The sequence below is a fragment of the Rhinoraja longicauda genome, chromosome 3 (assembly GCF_053455715.1).
Source record: "Rhinoraja longicauda isolate Sanriku21f chromosome 3, sRhiLon1.1, whole genome shotgun sequence".
Taxonomy (NCBI): domain Eukaryota; kingdom Metazoa; phylum Chordata; class Chondrichthyes; order Rajiformes; family Arhynchobatidae; genus Rhinoraja; species Rhinoraja longicauda.
The window spans coordinates 465,970-482,200 of NC_135955.1; the positions used below are offsets into that span (position 1 = coordinate 465,970).

The 16,231-nt window shown below is 55.1% G+C and overlaps 1 protein-coding gene across 1 annotated transcript; it reads left to right on the plus strand.

Moving 5' to 3' along the window:
* Window positions 1–9,278: 9,278 nt before the first annotated feature.
* LOC144592290 (uncharacterized) lies at window positions 9,279–11,650 on the plus strand. The gene is made up of 2 exons (XM_078396814.1): window positions 9,279–9,411; window positions 10,681–11,650. The coding sequence occupies exons 1-2, from the start codon at window positions 9,382–9,384 to the stop codon at window positions 11,032–11,034; spliced, it is 384 nt and encodes a 127-aa protein (XP_078252940.1). The 5' UTR covers window positions 9,279–9,381; the 3' UTR covers window positions 11,035–11,650.
* The last annotated feature ends 4,581 nt before the right edge of the window (window positions 11,651–16,231 follow it).

Genomic DNA, 16,231 nt, shown 5'->3' on the forward strand with positions numbered 1-16,231 from the left:
CGCTGAGTACGCCGCCCCAGCATGGTGCCGCAGCGCTCATACTAGCAAGCTAGACGCCACCCTGAACGACACCATGTGGATCATCACTGGCTGCCTACGCCCTACTCCGACGGATCTCCTGCCGGTGCTCGCAGGTATCGTACCCGCCAAGCTTCGCAGAGAGTTCTTCACTCATAGGCGGGTGTGCAAGGCCCCATCGGACGACAAACATCCTTTGCACCACCTCGCCCAGGATTCACAGCAACTGGGACCTCAACACCTGTCATCTCGTCACCCTTTCTCCGGTCATGCAGCGACCCTCTGTGGCTCCGGTTTCAACATACTAGGAGCATGGAGAACCAGCTGGGAACAGACATCGTGACCTCCTCAATTCACTGTCGCACCGAACACCACAGCCCCACCCGGCTCGGACACGCCCCGCAAAGAGTGGGTCGCCCTGAACCGGCACCGCACAAGGGTCGGCCGGTTCAACGCCAACATGCATCGTTGGGGGTTGCGACCATCAGCAGCCCGCGTGTGTCGAGCAGACCAGCGAACAGCGCAGAACGGCATTGTCGACTGCGCTGTCCTCCGTCCCCCTGGTGGAGGGGTAGACCTCACGGCCCTTGACAACTGCACATTGCACTGGCTACAGCACCTGGAGGGCGTTACATAACTTTTGCTGCCTCAAACGCAAGAAGAAGAAGACTGCAGCTCCTCACTCACTGACCACACAACTACACTGGCCCAGTGCTCTCCTCGCCCACTGAACAACACCACTATACTGGCCCAGAGCGCTCCTCACTCACTCAACAACACCACTATACTGGCCCAGTGCGCTCCTCACTCATTCACCAACAAAACTACACTGGCCCAGAGCGCTCCTCATTCACTGGACAACACTACTACACTGGCCCAGAGCGCTCTTCACTCATTCACCAACAAAACTACACTGGCCCAGAGCGCTCCTCACTCACTGATCATCACCACTACACTGGCTCAGATCGCTCTTCAGTCAATGAACAACACCGCGGCACTGGCCCAGAGCGCTGCTCACTAACTGAACACCACCACTGCACTGGCGCAGAGCTATCCTCTCACTGAAGACACCACTACACTGGCCCAGAGCGCTCCTCACTCACTGAACAACATCACTACACTGGCCCAGATCGCTCCTCACACACTGACCAACACCGCTATACTGGCGCAGAGTGCTCCTCACACATTGAGCAACACTACAACACTGGCCCAGAGTGCTCCTCACTAACTGAACAACACAATTACACTGACCCAGAGTGCTCCTCACTAACTGAACAACACAATTACCCTGGCCCAGAGTGCTCCTCACTAGCTGAACAACACCGCAACACTGGCCCAGAGCGCTCCCCACTCACATAAAACACCACAACACTGGCCCAGAGCGCTCCTCACTCACTGAACAACACCGCAACACTGGCCCAGAGCGCTCCCCACTCACATAAAACACCACAACACTGGCCCAGAGCGCTCCTCACTCACTGAACAACAGAACTACACTGGCCCAGAGCGCTCCTCACACACTGGTCAACACTGCAGCACTGGCCCAGAGCGCTCCTCGCTAACTGAACAACAGAACTACACTGGCCCAGATCGCTCATCAGTCACTGATCAACACTGCAGCAGTGGCCCAGAGCGCCGCTCACTAACTGAACAACACCATTACACTGGCCCAGAGCCCTATTTGCTAACTAAACCACGCCACTACACTGGCCCAGAGCGCTCCTCACTCACTGCACAACACTACTACACTGGCCCAGAGCACTCCTCACTCACTGAATAACTCTGCAGCTCCGGCCCAGATGGCTCCTCACTCACTGAAGATACACTACACTGGCCCAGAGCACTCCTCGCTCACTGAACAACACTGCAGCTCTGGCCCAGAGTGCTCCTCACTCACTGAACAACACAACTACACTGGCCCAGAGCGCTCATCAGTCACTGATCAACACTGCGGCACTGGCCCAGAGCGCAGCTTACTCACTGAACAACACCACTACACTGGCCCAGAGTTATCCTCACTCACTGAAGACACCACTACCCTTGTCCAGAGCCTCCTCGCTAACTGAACCACACCACTACACCTGGCTCAGGAGACCAGTATACCCACTGCCTTTCTCTCCCTTGACCAGGAGAAGGCTTTCGACAGGGTGGATCACGAGTATCTGCTGAGGACTCTGCGGGAGTTTGCGTTCGGACCGCACTTTGTGGCCCGGATCCGACTTCTATACGCCACTGCGGAGTGCCTCGTCAAGGTCAACGGATCCTTGACGGCCCCCATTCTCTTCCGCAGAGGAGTACGTCAGGGCTGCCCCATGTCAGGCCAACTGTACGCCATCTGCGTGGAGCCATTCCTTAGTCTGCTTCGGAGGAGGTTGACGGGCTTGGTTCTACGCGAGCCAGATATGGAGGTGGTCCTCTCGGTCTATGCTGATGACGTGCTCCTCATGGTCACTGACCCCGCTGATCTGCAGAGGGTGCGCGAGTGCCAACGAGTCTTCTCGGCCGCCTCCTCTGCAAGGATCAATTGGGGGAAATGTTCTGGACTCTTGGTGGGTCCATGGCAGGTGGACATCCTCCCTGAGGAGATGCGGTTTTTCACCTGGAGCACCACGAGCCTCCTTTACTTGGGAGTCTACCTGAGTCCCGTCGCGGAGACCTGGCTGGCGAACTGGCAGGAGCTGGAGTTGAAAGTCGTCGCCCGGCTGGAGCGCTGGTCGGGTCTCCTCAGGGTGCTTTCCTACCGGGGCAGGGTGTTGGTCATTAACCAACTCGTGGCTTCCCTGCTCTGGTACAGATTGACCACATTGGTCCCATCAGCCACTTTTGCTGGGATCATCCAGAAGAGGTTGGTGAACTTCTTCTGGGGTAACGGAAAGCCCTGGGTCTGTGCAGCGGTCCTGAGTCTCCCGATTGAGGGGGCGGTCAGTCGCTGGTGTGGATCCGAACCCAGGTGGCATCTCTCCGCCTCAAGACCCTGCAGAGATACCTGTACTCGGAGCGTATCCCCAGGTGGCATGTGTCGGCGACGCACCTTCTCCATCGGGGCCGCTGCCTTCATGCAGGTACGCGGGTACCGATGGTGGGCGTCAGCCGAGCTGTCCTGCTGGGGATCCCCGGCTTCTACCGCGACTTGCTGAGAGTCTGGAACCTGGTTGCTGTCGACCACCACCCCCCCCCCCTTGTCCTGCCCCGCTGGTGGGGGGTCACAGCCCGGGCGATAGCGGCCCCCCTTGCCTCTCATCGCTGGGTGTCGGGGGGCCCGGGGGTGAGAGCAGCCGCCGGATGATCCGTCCTGCTGGGTGTCGCGGGTCGTGAGAGCAGCCGGCCCTTGTCCCGCCCCGCTGGGTGTCGGGGGGCCCGGGTGTGAGAATGCCCCCCCTGTCCCACCCCACTGGGTGTCGGGGGGCTGGAGCGTGTGGGGTACTCGCGGCTGAGCAAACCCACGCTCGGCCGGAACTACTGCTCGGACCCAGGCGCCGTGATGCTTCTCGGGAGCCGGTCCCGCACAACATGAGCCGCATTTCCTCGACGCCCTTCACCTCCCTCCTGTACGGGCTCCTCCTCCACACCCTGCGCTTCCTCGCCCTGGTCCACCGTCCGTCCGTACACTGGCCTGTCCCACTTAGGCGATCTTTTTGGCGACTGCCGGCGACTGTCAAAGTCGTAGTAGATCGCCGAACTTTTCTTGTACCCGACGACAATGACCACGACAATGACCACGACAATGACCACGACAATGACCACGACAATGACCACGACAGTAACCACGACAATGACCACGACAATGACCACGACAATGACCACGACAATGACCACGACAAGGACCACGACAGTGACCACGACAAGGACCACGACAGTGACCACGACAGTGACCACGACAATGACCACGACAATGACCACAACAATGACCACGACAGTGACCACGACAATGTCCACGACAATGCCGAGTCAGGTCGAGATTACACCGTCTTCTCAAACATCGCGAAAATTCCCACGCTGTCAATGCTTCTCCGGCGTCCTGATTTTCGCTGAAATCACTGACAAGTCGGTAAGTACTTGAGAGTTTTGAACTATAACACCTTGCATGGGTTACTTGAAAACCAAGCTTCACTGTAACAAGGAATAAACTGGATCTACTTCCAGTTTACTAATAGCTGCATTAAAAATGTAATTTTAAAAGTGGTTCGGTGGATTTTTGTGTAAAGTGTGTGGGCATTCTTTGAAAATGTAAGGGAGATGCATATCTGGTTTCTGGGTTGCATATCTGGGTTTGGAGCCCACTTTAAATGTAATGGCTGAGGCCAAAAACATCGCACAAATTCCCACGCTTACCTGACCGTCAAACTGTCGTCTCCAATCTACCTGTCAAATGCCCTGTCGATAAATAAATTAGTTAAACACAAACATTTTATGGTATTTTGAAATGACTTTACTTATTTTAATATGTGCTTCTAAATGCATCTAATAGAACATCAAACTTGGGGACAGCATGCGACAGCGCCCGCAATAAGCTACGATACCTGGCGACAAGCCAGCTGCCGCTGAGAAATTTCAAACCGTTTGATTTCTCAGCGACGCTCCGAGATCCACTACGATTCTTGGAAGACTCCTCACGATCATGCCCGCGACACCCCGGCGAACTGTCGGCGACAGCCTAGTCACCGGCACTCGCCTTAAAATCGCCAAAGTGGACAGGCCCTTCTGCCCCTCTCCATCGGGAACCTGGGGTGAAGGGTATTGCCCCCCGTGGAGTCCCCTGCAACCTGTTCCTCACGCGGTTCACAGACTTGCCAGCCGCCTGCCACTTTTGCAGGCTGGACGAGTCTGTGTACCACGTGTACATGGAGTGTGTGAGTCTGTGTACCACGTGTACATGGAGTGTGTGTGTCTTTGTACCACGTGTACATGGAGTGTGTGAGTCTGTGTTCCACGTGTACATGGAGTGTGTGAGTCTGTGTACCATGTGTACATGGAGTGTGTGAGTCTGTGTACCACGTGTATATGGAGTGTGTGAGGTTGCATCTACTGGAATTTTTTGAGGATGTAACTAGGAAAATTGACAAGGGAGAGTCAGTGGATGTGGTGTACCTCGACTTTCAGAAAGCCTTCGACAAGGTCCCACATAGGAGATTAGTGGGCAAAATTAGGGCACATGCTTTGGGGGTAGGGTACTGACATGGATAGAAAATTGGTTGACAGACAGAAAGCAAAGAGTGGGGATAAATGGGTCCCTTTCGGAATGGCAGGCAGTGACCAGTGGGGTACCGCAAGGTTCGGTGCTGGGACCCCAGCTATTTACGATATACATTAATGACTTAGACGAAGGGATTAAAAGTGCCATTAGCAAATTTGCAGATGATACTAAGTTGGGGGGTAGTGTGAATTGTGAGGAAGATGCAATAAGGCTGCAGGGTGACTTGGACAGGTTGTGTGAGTGGGCGGATACATGGCAGATGCAGTTTAATGCGGATAAGTGTGAGGTTATTCACTTTGGAAGTAAGAATAGAAAGGCAGATTATTATCTGAATGGTGTCAAGTTAGGAGGAGGGGGAGTTCAACGAGATCTGGGTGTCCTAGTGCATCAGTCAATGAAAGGAAGCATGCAGGTACAGCAGGCAGTGAAGAAAGCCAATGGAATGTTGGCCTTCGTAACAAGAGGAGTTGAGTATAGGAGCAAAGAGGTCCTTCTACAGTTGTACCGGGCCCTGGTGAGACCGCACCTGGAGTACTGTGTGCAGTTTTGGTCTCCAAATTTGAGGAAGGATATTCTTGCTATGGAGGGCGTGCAGCGTAGGTTCACTAGGTTAATTCCCGGAATGGCGGGACTGTCGTATGTTGAAAGGCTGGAGCGATTGGGCTTGTATACACTGGAATTTAGAAGGATGAGGGGGGATCTTATTGAAACATATAAGATAATTAGGGGATTGGACACATTAGAGGCAGATAACATGTTCCCAATGTTGGGGGAGTCCAGAACAAGGGGCCACAGTTTAAGAATAAGGGGTAGGCCATTTAGAACGGAGATGAGGAAGAACTTTTTCAGTCAGAGGGTGGTGAAGGTGTGGAATTCTCTGCCTCAGAAGGCAGTGGAGGCCAGTTCGTTGGATGCTTTCAAGAGAGAGCTGGATAGAGCTCTTAAGGATAGCGGAGTGAGGGGGTATGGGGAGAAGGCAGGAACGGGGTACTGATTGAGAGTGATCAGCCATGATCGCATTGAATGGCGGTGCTGGCTCGAAGGGCTGAATGGCCTACTCCTGCACCTATTGTCTATTGTCTATTGTCTGTTCCAATATCTAAAGGGGCTGCTCCTTGCCTTCTGGCTGCACTTCACACCCACCATCCTCATATTTGGACACCCTGTGTGTAGGGGAGAGGCTAGGGGGGGCTGAGGATGTCCTGGTTCGGTTGCTCCTGGGCCTGGCCAAGCTGGCCATCCGTGAGTCACGGCACCAGGCGGAAGAGGGCTCTGCCCGAGCCGGCTGCCTGCCTCTTTTCCGGGGTAACGTCCGTGCCCGGGTGGGATTGGAGAGGGTCTACGCGCTGTCCACGGGCACTCGGGGGGGGGGGGGGTCTCCGGGACCGCTGGGCACCGCGGGGGGTGGAAGTCACCCTCGATGTGGACTGTAATGTCGTTGTACAGGGGTTTATTTGGTGTATTGGTTTGACGTGTATTCAGGCGGTGGGTTTTGTTTCGTTTTATATTGTGCTGTAAGTATTATTTTTAATAATCGTACAAATTATTTTTGGTTAAAAAAAGCAAACACAGTGCGGCGCTCCCTCCCCTCCCCTCCCCTCCCCTCCCCTCCCCTACCCCTCCCCTCCCCCTCCCCCTCCCCTCCCCTCACCTCCCTCACCTCACCTCCCCTCCCCTCCCACCGTGGCCTCCCACCGTGGGGCGCTCCCTCCCCTACCCATCCCCTCCCCCTCCCCTCCTCTCACCTCCCCTCCCCTCCCCTCCCCTCCCCTACCCCTCCCCTCCCCCTCCCCCTCCCCTCCCCTCACCTCCCCTCCCCTCACCTCCCCTCCCCTCCCACCGTGGGGCGCTCCCTCCCCTACCCATCCCCTCCCCCTCCCCTCCTCTCACCTCCCCTCCCCTCCCCTCCCCTCCCCTACCCCTCCCCTCCCCCTCCCCTCCCCTCACCTCCCCTCCCCTCCCACCGTGGGGCGCTCCCTCCCCTACCCATCCCCTCCCCCTCCCCTCCTCTCACCACCCGTCCCCTCCCCTACCCCTCCCACCGTGGGGCGCTCCTCTCCCCTACCCCTCCTCTCCCCCTACCCCTCCCCTCCCCTCCCCTCCCGCATTGCGGCGCTCCCTCCTCTCCCTTCCCGCAGTGTGACACTCCCTCCTCTCCCAATCCCACCTCCCAGAGTGCGGTCCTCCCTCCTTTCCCACATTCTCTCTCTCTGTCCTGCATGCCTCTGCTACCCTTATTCCCCCCACTCACCCCCCCACCCCCTCTTTCCCCCCACTCTCCCCCCCCTACCCCCTCATTCCCCCCACTCTCCCCCCCCCCCACCTCATTCCCCCCACATCGGTAACCATGTAAGAGGCCTCTGCTCCAGAAGAATTGATATTTAGAACTTCTTGGAAATAGATCGGTCTGATTTTCTGTTTTTGAGTCTCTTTCTATAATTTGGGAATATCGATCATCTGGGTGGGGGGGGGGGGGGGTGAGGGTGGGGGGGGGGGGTGTGGGGGGGGAAATCTTTCTTTTTTTTTTAGGTCTCTTCCGCGGGGCCTTCCATCGCCCGGTGCGGCGCGGTCGCGGGGCCTTCCATCGCCCGGTGCGGCGCGGCCGCGGGGCCTTCCATCGCCCGGTGCGGGGCGGTCGCGGGGCCTTCCATCGCCCGGTGCGGCGCGGTCGCGGGGCCTTCCATCGCCCGGTGCGGCGCGGCCGCGGGGCCTTCCATCGCCCGGTGCGGCGCGGCCGCGGGGCCTTCCATCGCCCGGTGCGGCGCGGTCGCGGGGCCTTCCATCGCCCGGTGCGGCGCGGCCGCGGGGCCTTCCATCGCCCGGTGCGGCGCGGTCGCGGGGCACCATTCTGCTTTAGTTAAACATTTTGTTCAAGATGACCGCGCCGTTGTGTTTGGCTGCCTGCCACTGTATGTTTCTTTTTTTTTTCCTAATCAGATGTGCAGCACTTTGGTCAACGTGGGTTGTTTTTAAATGTGCTGTACAAATAAAATGGACTTGACTTGACTCTCCTCCCTCCTCCACTGTTGTCCAGGGTAGACTTTGCTCTGGGAATCTCCCCCGTGTGGAGTTCCCCACCCCTCCCTCTCTCTCCCTCCTCCCTCTCTCCCTCCTTCCGTCCCCATTCCCTTCCCCCTCTTTCCCCATCTCTCTCTCCCTCCCTCTCTCCTTTTCTCCCCCTTGCCATTCTCTCTCTACCTCCCTATCTCTGTCTCCCCTCCTGTCGCTGTGGGAGGAGTTGGCTGCGCCTAATGGCTGCGGCTCTCTGGCAGTCTTGTCTTTTTTTCTTTTTTTTTGTTTGTGTCGGTGTTGGGATGGTTTTTGTTTCTGTTTTTGGCTGTGTATGTGTGGTGGGGCGGGGGGAAACCTTTCTTTTATTAGGTCTCTTCCCCGGGGCGCAGCTCGCCCGCGGGGCCTTCCATCGCCCGGCGCGGGTCGGCTGCGGGCCTTAACATCGCCGGCGCAGCTCGGCCGCGGGACGTTTCAGTGCCCGGTGCGGCTCGGCCGCTGGACTTAACATCGCCCGGTGTGGCCGCGGGACGTTGCGGTGCCCGGGGCGGCTCGGCCGGGGGGCCTTCCATCCCCTTGCGGGGGCTGTGTGTGTCGGTTGCCTCGGTAGGGGTCGAGCTGCCTGTCCGTGGGTGCGGGGGGAAGAGAGGGGAAGTTTTGTTGCCTCCATCACAGTGAGGGGGTGTTTGGAATCACTGTGATGGATGTTTGTGTTGGGGTCGGGTGTCCTGTGTTCTTTTCTTTTTGCTGTGTTTTGTGTGACTGCTGAAGTTTCGCTCGGTGTTGTGCCGAGTGACAATAAAGTGTTGTTATGTTGTTATGTTATGTTATCTCTGTCTCCCCTCCCTCTTCATGCTCTCCCCCTTCTCCCTCCTCCTGTGTTGTTGACCAGGGTAGACTTTGCTCTGGGAATCTCCCCTGTGTAGGGTTCCCCACCCCTTCCTCTCTCTCCCTCCCCCTGTGTTGTTGACCAGGGTAGACTTTGCTCTGGGAATCTCCCCTGTGTGGTTCCCCAGCCTCCCCTCGTCCCCACTGTTAGTTCCACTTTCCCCGCTGACTGGACCTGTGGCTGAGGAGGCAACGTCTCTCCCTGCCATATAAACCAGCAGCCGAGCATCATCGTCAAACAAACTCCCCGAAACGGCCAGACTGCACGGACCATGACTGCAATCGCCATGTATCGGGAGGTGGTGAGTCCGTCGCAGTCTCTCTCTCTCTCTCCGCTAGTCTCTCTCTCTCTCTCCCCACTCTCTCTCTCCCCAATCTCCCTCTCTCTCTCTCACCCCAATCTCTCTCTCATTACCCTAGTCTCTCTCTCCCCGTCTCTCTCCTCTCTCTCTCTCCTTCCCCCAGTCTCCCTCTCTCTCTCTCCCCAGTCTCTCTTTCCCCATCTCTCTCTCTCTCCCTCTCTCTCTCCCTGTCTCTCTCCTTCCCCAAGTCTCGCTCTCTCTATCCTAGTTTCTCTTTCTCTCTCCCCGGTCTCTCTTGCCCCGTCTCTCTCCTCCCCAAGACTTGCCCTCCCTCTCCTCTTCTCTCTCTCTCTCCCCGTCTCGCTCTCTCTCTCTCCCCGTCTCGCTCTCTCTCTCCCCCGTCTCTCTCTCTCTCCCCGTCTCGCTCTCTCTCTCCCCCGTCTCTCTCTCTCTCCCCGTCTCGCTCTCTCTCTCCCCGTCTCTCTCTCCCCGGCTCTCTCTCCTTCCCCGTCTCTCTCCTTCCCCGTCTCTCTCTCTCTCCCGTCTCTTTCTCTCCTTCCCCAAGTCTCGCTCTCTATCTCTGTCTCTCTCTCTCTCTCTCTCCCCGTCTCTCTCCCCCGTCTCTCTCCCCCGTCTCTCTCTCCCCGTCTCTCTCTCCCCGTCTCTCTCTCCCCGTCTCTCTCTCTCCCCGTCTCTCGTCGTCCCCTAGTCTCCCTTTTTTCCTCCCCAAGTCTCACTCTCTCTCCTTCCCCTAGTTTCTCTCTCTCTCTCCTCGTCTCTCTCTCCTTCCCCTGTCTCTCTCTCTCCACGTCTCTCTCCCCATCTGTCTCTCTCCCCCAGTCCCTCTCTCTCTCCCTGTCTCTCTCTCTCTCTCTCTCCATATCTCTCTCTCCTTCCCCCAGTCCCTCTCTTTCTCCCCCTCTCTCTCCTTCCCCTCATCTCTCTCTCCCTCCCCTCTTTCCCCTGTCTCTCTCTCTCCCTCCCCTTTCCCCTGTCTCTCTCTCTCCCGTCTCTCTCTCTCCTTCCCCCAGTCCCTCTCTTTCTACCCCTCTCTCGCCTTCCCCTCGTCTCTCTCTCTCCCCGTCTCTCTCATTTTCCCGTCTCTCACTCCCCCAGTCCATCTCTCTCTCCCCCCTCACCTTCCTCTCTCCCCGTCCCTCTGTCTCTCCGTCCCACTCTCTCCCCCACTCGCTCTCTTTCCCCCACTCTCTTTCTCTGTCTCTGACCAGTTGTTTGACCCCTGCTCTCTCTCTCTCTCTCTCTGTCCAGTTCCCCTCATTGACCGGTCACTCCCTGGCTGCCATGGTGACCCCTGACCTGGGCTCGTTGACCCCTGAGACGGCCTGGCTGACCCCTCGCGCCGGACACGCCGTCGCCTGGATTCCGGCACCTTCCACGCGCCGCTCACTGACCCTGGACACCGGCGGTGGCCGAAGGCTGACCTTTGACCTGACCTGCAACCCGTCACTCTCTGACCTGTGGCGGCAGATCGAGCAGCAGGCGGGAGTCTCCCCGGGGGAGGCTGGTGTCTACCTGGGGTCCAGACCCCTGTTGGAGGACGACATGCGGAACCTGCCGGAACACGCCCCACTCCTCCTCGTCCGCAAGGTGTTCGGGGGCTGATTCCTGACCCCACCTACGACCCCTGACCCTGGCTATGACCCCTGACCCCGGCTACGACCCCTGACCCCGGCTACGACCGCTGACCTCGGCTACGACCCCTGAACCCTCACCCTCAACCCAACCTTGAACACTTCACCCTCCCTTGACCCTAATCCTAACCTCCTACTTTGACCCCTGACTTCAACTTTGAGTCTTACAGCCCTTCTCTCCCTCCCCTCCAACCCTCTCCTCCTCTCTCCCGCAACCCTCTCCCCCTTCCACTCAACCCTCTCACCTCTCCCCTGTCCTCTTACCCCACGTCTCTCTCCCCTTTCCCTCTCCCCATCTCACGCTCTCCCCTTGTCCCCATCCCCTTCTCTCCTCCTCTCTCCCATTCCCCACAACCCTCTCCCTTCCCCCACCTCTCCCTCCCACCCTCTCCCCCTCCCATCCCCCCTCCCCTCCAACCCTCTCCTCCTCTCTCCCATTCCCCACAACACTCTCCCTTCCCCCACCTCTCCCTCCCACCCTCTCCCCCTCCCATCATCCCCCTCCAACCCTCTCCTCCTCTCTCCCATTCCCCACAACCCTCTCCCTTCCCCCACCTCTCCCTGCCACCCTCTGCCATTCCCATCCCCTCCAACCCTCTCCGTCTCCCCTCTCGATGTTGAGTCCTGATTGATGCCTCAATAAATGGAGTTGGTCTAATCCTTGTCTTGTGTCGTGTTGTGTGTGAACCCTCATGGTCTTCTCCCCCTCCCGTCCGTACCCCAGAGTCAGGTTCTTGGTGAATCTTCTCCCCCTCCCGTCCGTACCCCAGAGTCAGGTTCTTGGTGAATCTTCTCCCCCTCCCGTCCGTACCCCAGAGTCAGGTTCTAGGTGAATCTTCTCCCCCTCCCGTCCGTACCCCAGAGTCAGGTTCTTGGTGAATCTTCCGTCAACTCTCATTCCATATTCCGGTCCACTGGTGATTACAGGAGGTGCAAAGGTTCTTTGTTTAAATTCACAGAGTCAACCAATAAGGTACAGGCCCTTCTTGCCCACACCGAACAACATGCCCCATCTACACTAGTCCCACCTGCCTACGTTTGGCCCATTTCCCTTTAAACCTCTCCTATGCATGTCCCTGTCCAAATGGTTCCTAAATTTTGTGATTGTTACCTGTGTCAACTACCTTCTCTGGAAGCTGGTTCAATACACCCACCACCCTCTGTGTGAAAACGTTGCCCCTCAGGTTCGTATTAAATCTTTACCCTCTCAGCTTAAAACTATGTCTTCCCCTGCCCTGGGGGTAAAAGATAGCATCAACCCAATCTATTCCTCTCATGATTTTGTACGCCTTGATAAGATCATCCCTCATCCTCCTGTGCTCTAAGGAATAAAGACACAGCCTTCTCAACCTCTCCACGTAACATCATCCTAAATCTTCTCTGCACCCTTTCCAGCGAAAAAACATCTTTCATATTACATGGTGACCAAAACTGACCACAATGCTCTAAAATCTATTATTACGTTTACCAAGGTAAAGTGATTTTTTTTCAATTGCGTACAGATCAGAAAGATTATTGACAGACATTAGTACAATTCCCATTTACGTGGTTTCATTTACTTTAGTTGATTGTCACGTTTAGGGCAACACGATGGCACAGCGGTAAAGCTGCTGCCTCAGAGTGCCAGATACCTGGGTTCGATCCTGACCTCGGGTGTTGTCTGTGCACAGTTTGTACATTCTCTCTGTGGCCGCGTGGGTTTTCTCCAAGTGCTCCGGTTTCCTCCAAAGACGTGCGGGTTTGTAGGTTAATTGCCTTCCGAAAATTGTAAACTGTCCCTCTTGCGTGCGGGATAGAGCTAGTGGTCAGGATAGTGGGATAGCACTGGTCGGCGCGGACTCACTGATTCGAAGGGCCAGTTTCCCGGCTGTATCTCAAGGTAAAGTCTGAAATCCAAAGTGTACCGAGCGAGGCACAGAAAAGCTTGTTTGTTGCCTGTTATCCTGTCAGGGTAAAGACTACACATGATTGCAATCAAGCAGTCCACAGCGTACAGATACTGGATAAAGGGAATAACATTTAGTGTCAGATAAAGTCCAGCAAAGTCCGATTAAGGATAGTCCGAGGGTCACCAATGAGGTAGATAGTAGTTCAGCACTGCTCTCTGGTTGTGGTGGGATGGTTCAGTTGCCTGATAACAGCTGGGAAGAAACTGTCCCTGAATCTGGAGGTGTGCGTTTTCACACTTCTGTACCTCTTGCCCGATGGGAGAGGGGAGAAGAGGGAGTGGCCGGGGTGAGACTGGTCCTTGATGATGCTGCTGGCCTTGCCGAGGCAGCGTGAGGTATAGATGGAGGCGATGGGAGGGAGGTTGGTTTGTGTGATGGTCTGGGCTGCTGGCCTTGCCGAGGCAGCGTGAGGTATAGATGGAGGCGATGGGAGGGAGGTTGGTTTGTGTGATGGTCTGGGCTGCGTCCACAACTCTTTTCAATTTCTTGTGGTTTTCGATGGGGCTGTTCCCAAACCGTGCTGTGATGCATCCCGATAAGATGCTTTCTACGGCGCATCTGGAGAAGTCTGTTCCTGTTCTGTGTTCGATGTTTATACCATGCATCCGGCAGCGGTTTCTCTTGGTGGATGCATGGGATTGACAATAGACAATAGACAATAGGTGCAGGAGGAGGCCATTCGACCCTTCGAGCCATTCAATGTGATCATGGCTGATCATTCTCAATCAGTACGCCGTTCCTGCCTTCTCCTCCTGACTCCGCTATCGTTAAGAGCTCTATCTAGCTCTCTCATGAATGCATTCAGAGAATTGGCCTCCACTGGCTTCTGAGGCAGAGAATTCCACAGATTCACAACTCTCTGACTGAAAAGGTTTTTCCTCGTCTCCGTTCTAAATGGCCTACCCCTTATTCTTAAACTGTGGCCCCTTGTTCTAGACTCCCCCAACATTGGGAACATGTTTCCTGCCTCTAACATGTCCAACCCCTTAGTAATCTTATACATTTCGATAAGATCTCCTCTCATCCTTCTAAATTCCAGTCTATACAAGCCTAGTCGCTTCAGTCTTTCAACATATGACAGTCCCCGTGTTCTCTATCTCTCAACATCATCGTCTATATCTCTCATTTCCCTTTCCCAGGTCTCGAAGGGCCGGATGGCCTACTCCTGCACCTATTTTCTATGTCACCCATTCCTTCTCTCCAGACATGCTGCCTGCCCTGCTAAGTTACTCCAGCATTTTGTGTCTATCGTTGATTTCTCGAAGTCCAAGTAACCCTTGCATCCTCTCTCTCCATCCCTCCCCACCCAAGTTGTACTATTTCCAAACTCGTGGTGCTGAGGCTCGTTGTCTCCATTTTCACCTAGCCCACAGTTAACAATGGCCTGTTTCCTTTACCATTGCTACCTGGAATCATAACTTTTATTCAACTGTTCTATCTCTCTCTGTATCAACTTCCACATCTCTCGTTTCCCTTTTCCCTTTGTCTGAAGAAGGGTCTCGACCCGAAACATCACCTCTTGCTTTTTTCCAGAGATGCTGCCTGGCCCGTCACTCCAGCTTTTTGTGTCTATCTTACATTCATCTAGAACTTTGCTGAGGACGCCACTGTTGGTGTGTCAAGATATGGGTGGATATTGGCCAGTGTGTAGGGTAGTGATTGAACACCTGCAGCTGGAACAACAATCACTGTCCTCAACTTTAATGAGACCACAAATTAAAGGGGTAACTTCAGAAACGGGAAGTCAAGGTTTCAAGGTCAGTTTATAGTCGGGGGAGCAGATGGCAGCTATCGTTAATAACAAGACACAGAGTGCTGGAGTAACTCAGCGGGTCAGGCAGCATCTGTGGAGAACACGGATAGGTGACGTTTCACAGAGTGCTGGAGTATCTCAGCGGGTCAGGCAGCATCTGTGGAGAACATGGATAGGTGACGTTTCACAGAGTGCTGGAGTAACTCAGCGGGTCAGGCAGCATCTGTGGAGAACATGGATAGGTGACGTTTCACAGAGTGCTGGAGTAACTCAGTGATAACATGTTTTTGTTTAGTTTAGTTTCGTTTAAGTTTATACAGTGCAGAAACAGGCTCTTCGGCCCACATATTAACACTATCCTACACGCACCTGGGACAATTTACACTTATACCAAGCCAATTAACCTACAAACCTGTATGTCCCTGTAGTCCCCCACCCCTCACCCCTCTCCCTCCCTCTCCTCACCTCCCCCTCTCCTCTCCCTGTACTCTCTCTTTATCCCCCTTTCTCTCGAAGATAGACACAGAGTGCTGGAGTAACTCAGCGGGTCAGGCAGCATCTCTGGAGAGAAGGAATGGGTGACGTTTCGGGTCGAGACCTGTCTGAAGAAGTTCTTTAGTAACTTGTCAGTTTCTTTATTGAACTAAATTAAGGCGCATGTTGCAATCAAAAGTGCCTGAACTATTGGTTGGGAAGAAAGCCAAACTCTCCACAGATGCTGCCTGACCCGCTGAGTTACTCCAGCACTCTGTGAAACGTCACCTATGCATGTTCTCCACAGATGCTGTGCAGGTGCAGCAGGTAGTGAAGAAAGCTAATGGCATGTTGGCCTTCATAACGAGAGGACTTCAGTATAGGAGTAAAGAGGTCCTTCTGCAGTTGTACAGGGCCCTGACGAGACCACATCTGGAGTATTGTGTACAGTTTTGGTCTCCTAATTTGAGGAAGGACATCCTTCTAATTGAGGCAGTGCAACGCAGGTTCATGAGGTTAATCCCTGGGATGGAGGGACTGTCATATGAGGAAAGATTGAAAAGACTAGGCTTGTATTCACTGGAGTTTAGAAGGATGAGAGGGGATCTTATAGAAACGTAGAAAATTATAAAAGGACTGGACAAGCTAGATGCAGGAAAAATGTTCCCAATGTTGGGGGAGTCCAGAACCAGGGGTCACAGTCTTAGAATAAAGGGGAGGCCATTTAAAACTGAGGTGAGAAGGAACTTTTTCACCCAGAGAGTTGTGAATTTGTGCAATTCTCTGCCACAGAGCGCAGTGGAGGCGAAATCACTGGATGGATTTAAGAGAGAGTTAGATAGAGCTCTCGGGGCTAGTGGAATCAAGGGATATGGGGAGAAGGCAGGCACGGGGTACTGATTGTGGACGATCAGCCATGATCACAATGAATGGCGGTGCTGGCTCGAAGGGCCAAATGGCCTCCTCCTGCACCTATTTTCTATGTTTCTAAT

Excerpts from the sequence above, each read along its gene's own strand:
- LOC144592290 (XM_078396814.1), top strand. The coding sequence starts at position 9,382 with ATGACTGCAATCGCCATGTATCGGGAGGTG. Across the intron at positions 9,412-10,680 it reads TCGCCATGTATCGGGAGGTG|TTCCCCTCATTGACCGGTCA; the intron begins GTGAGTCCGTCG and ends CTCTCTGTCCAG.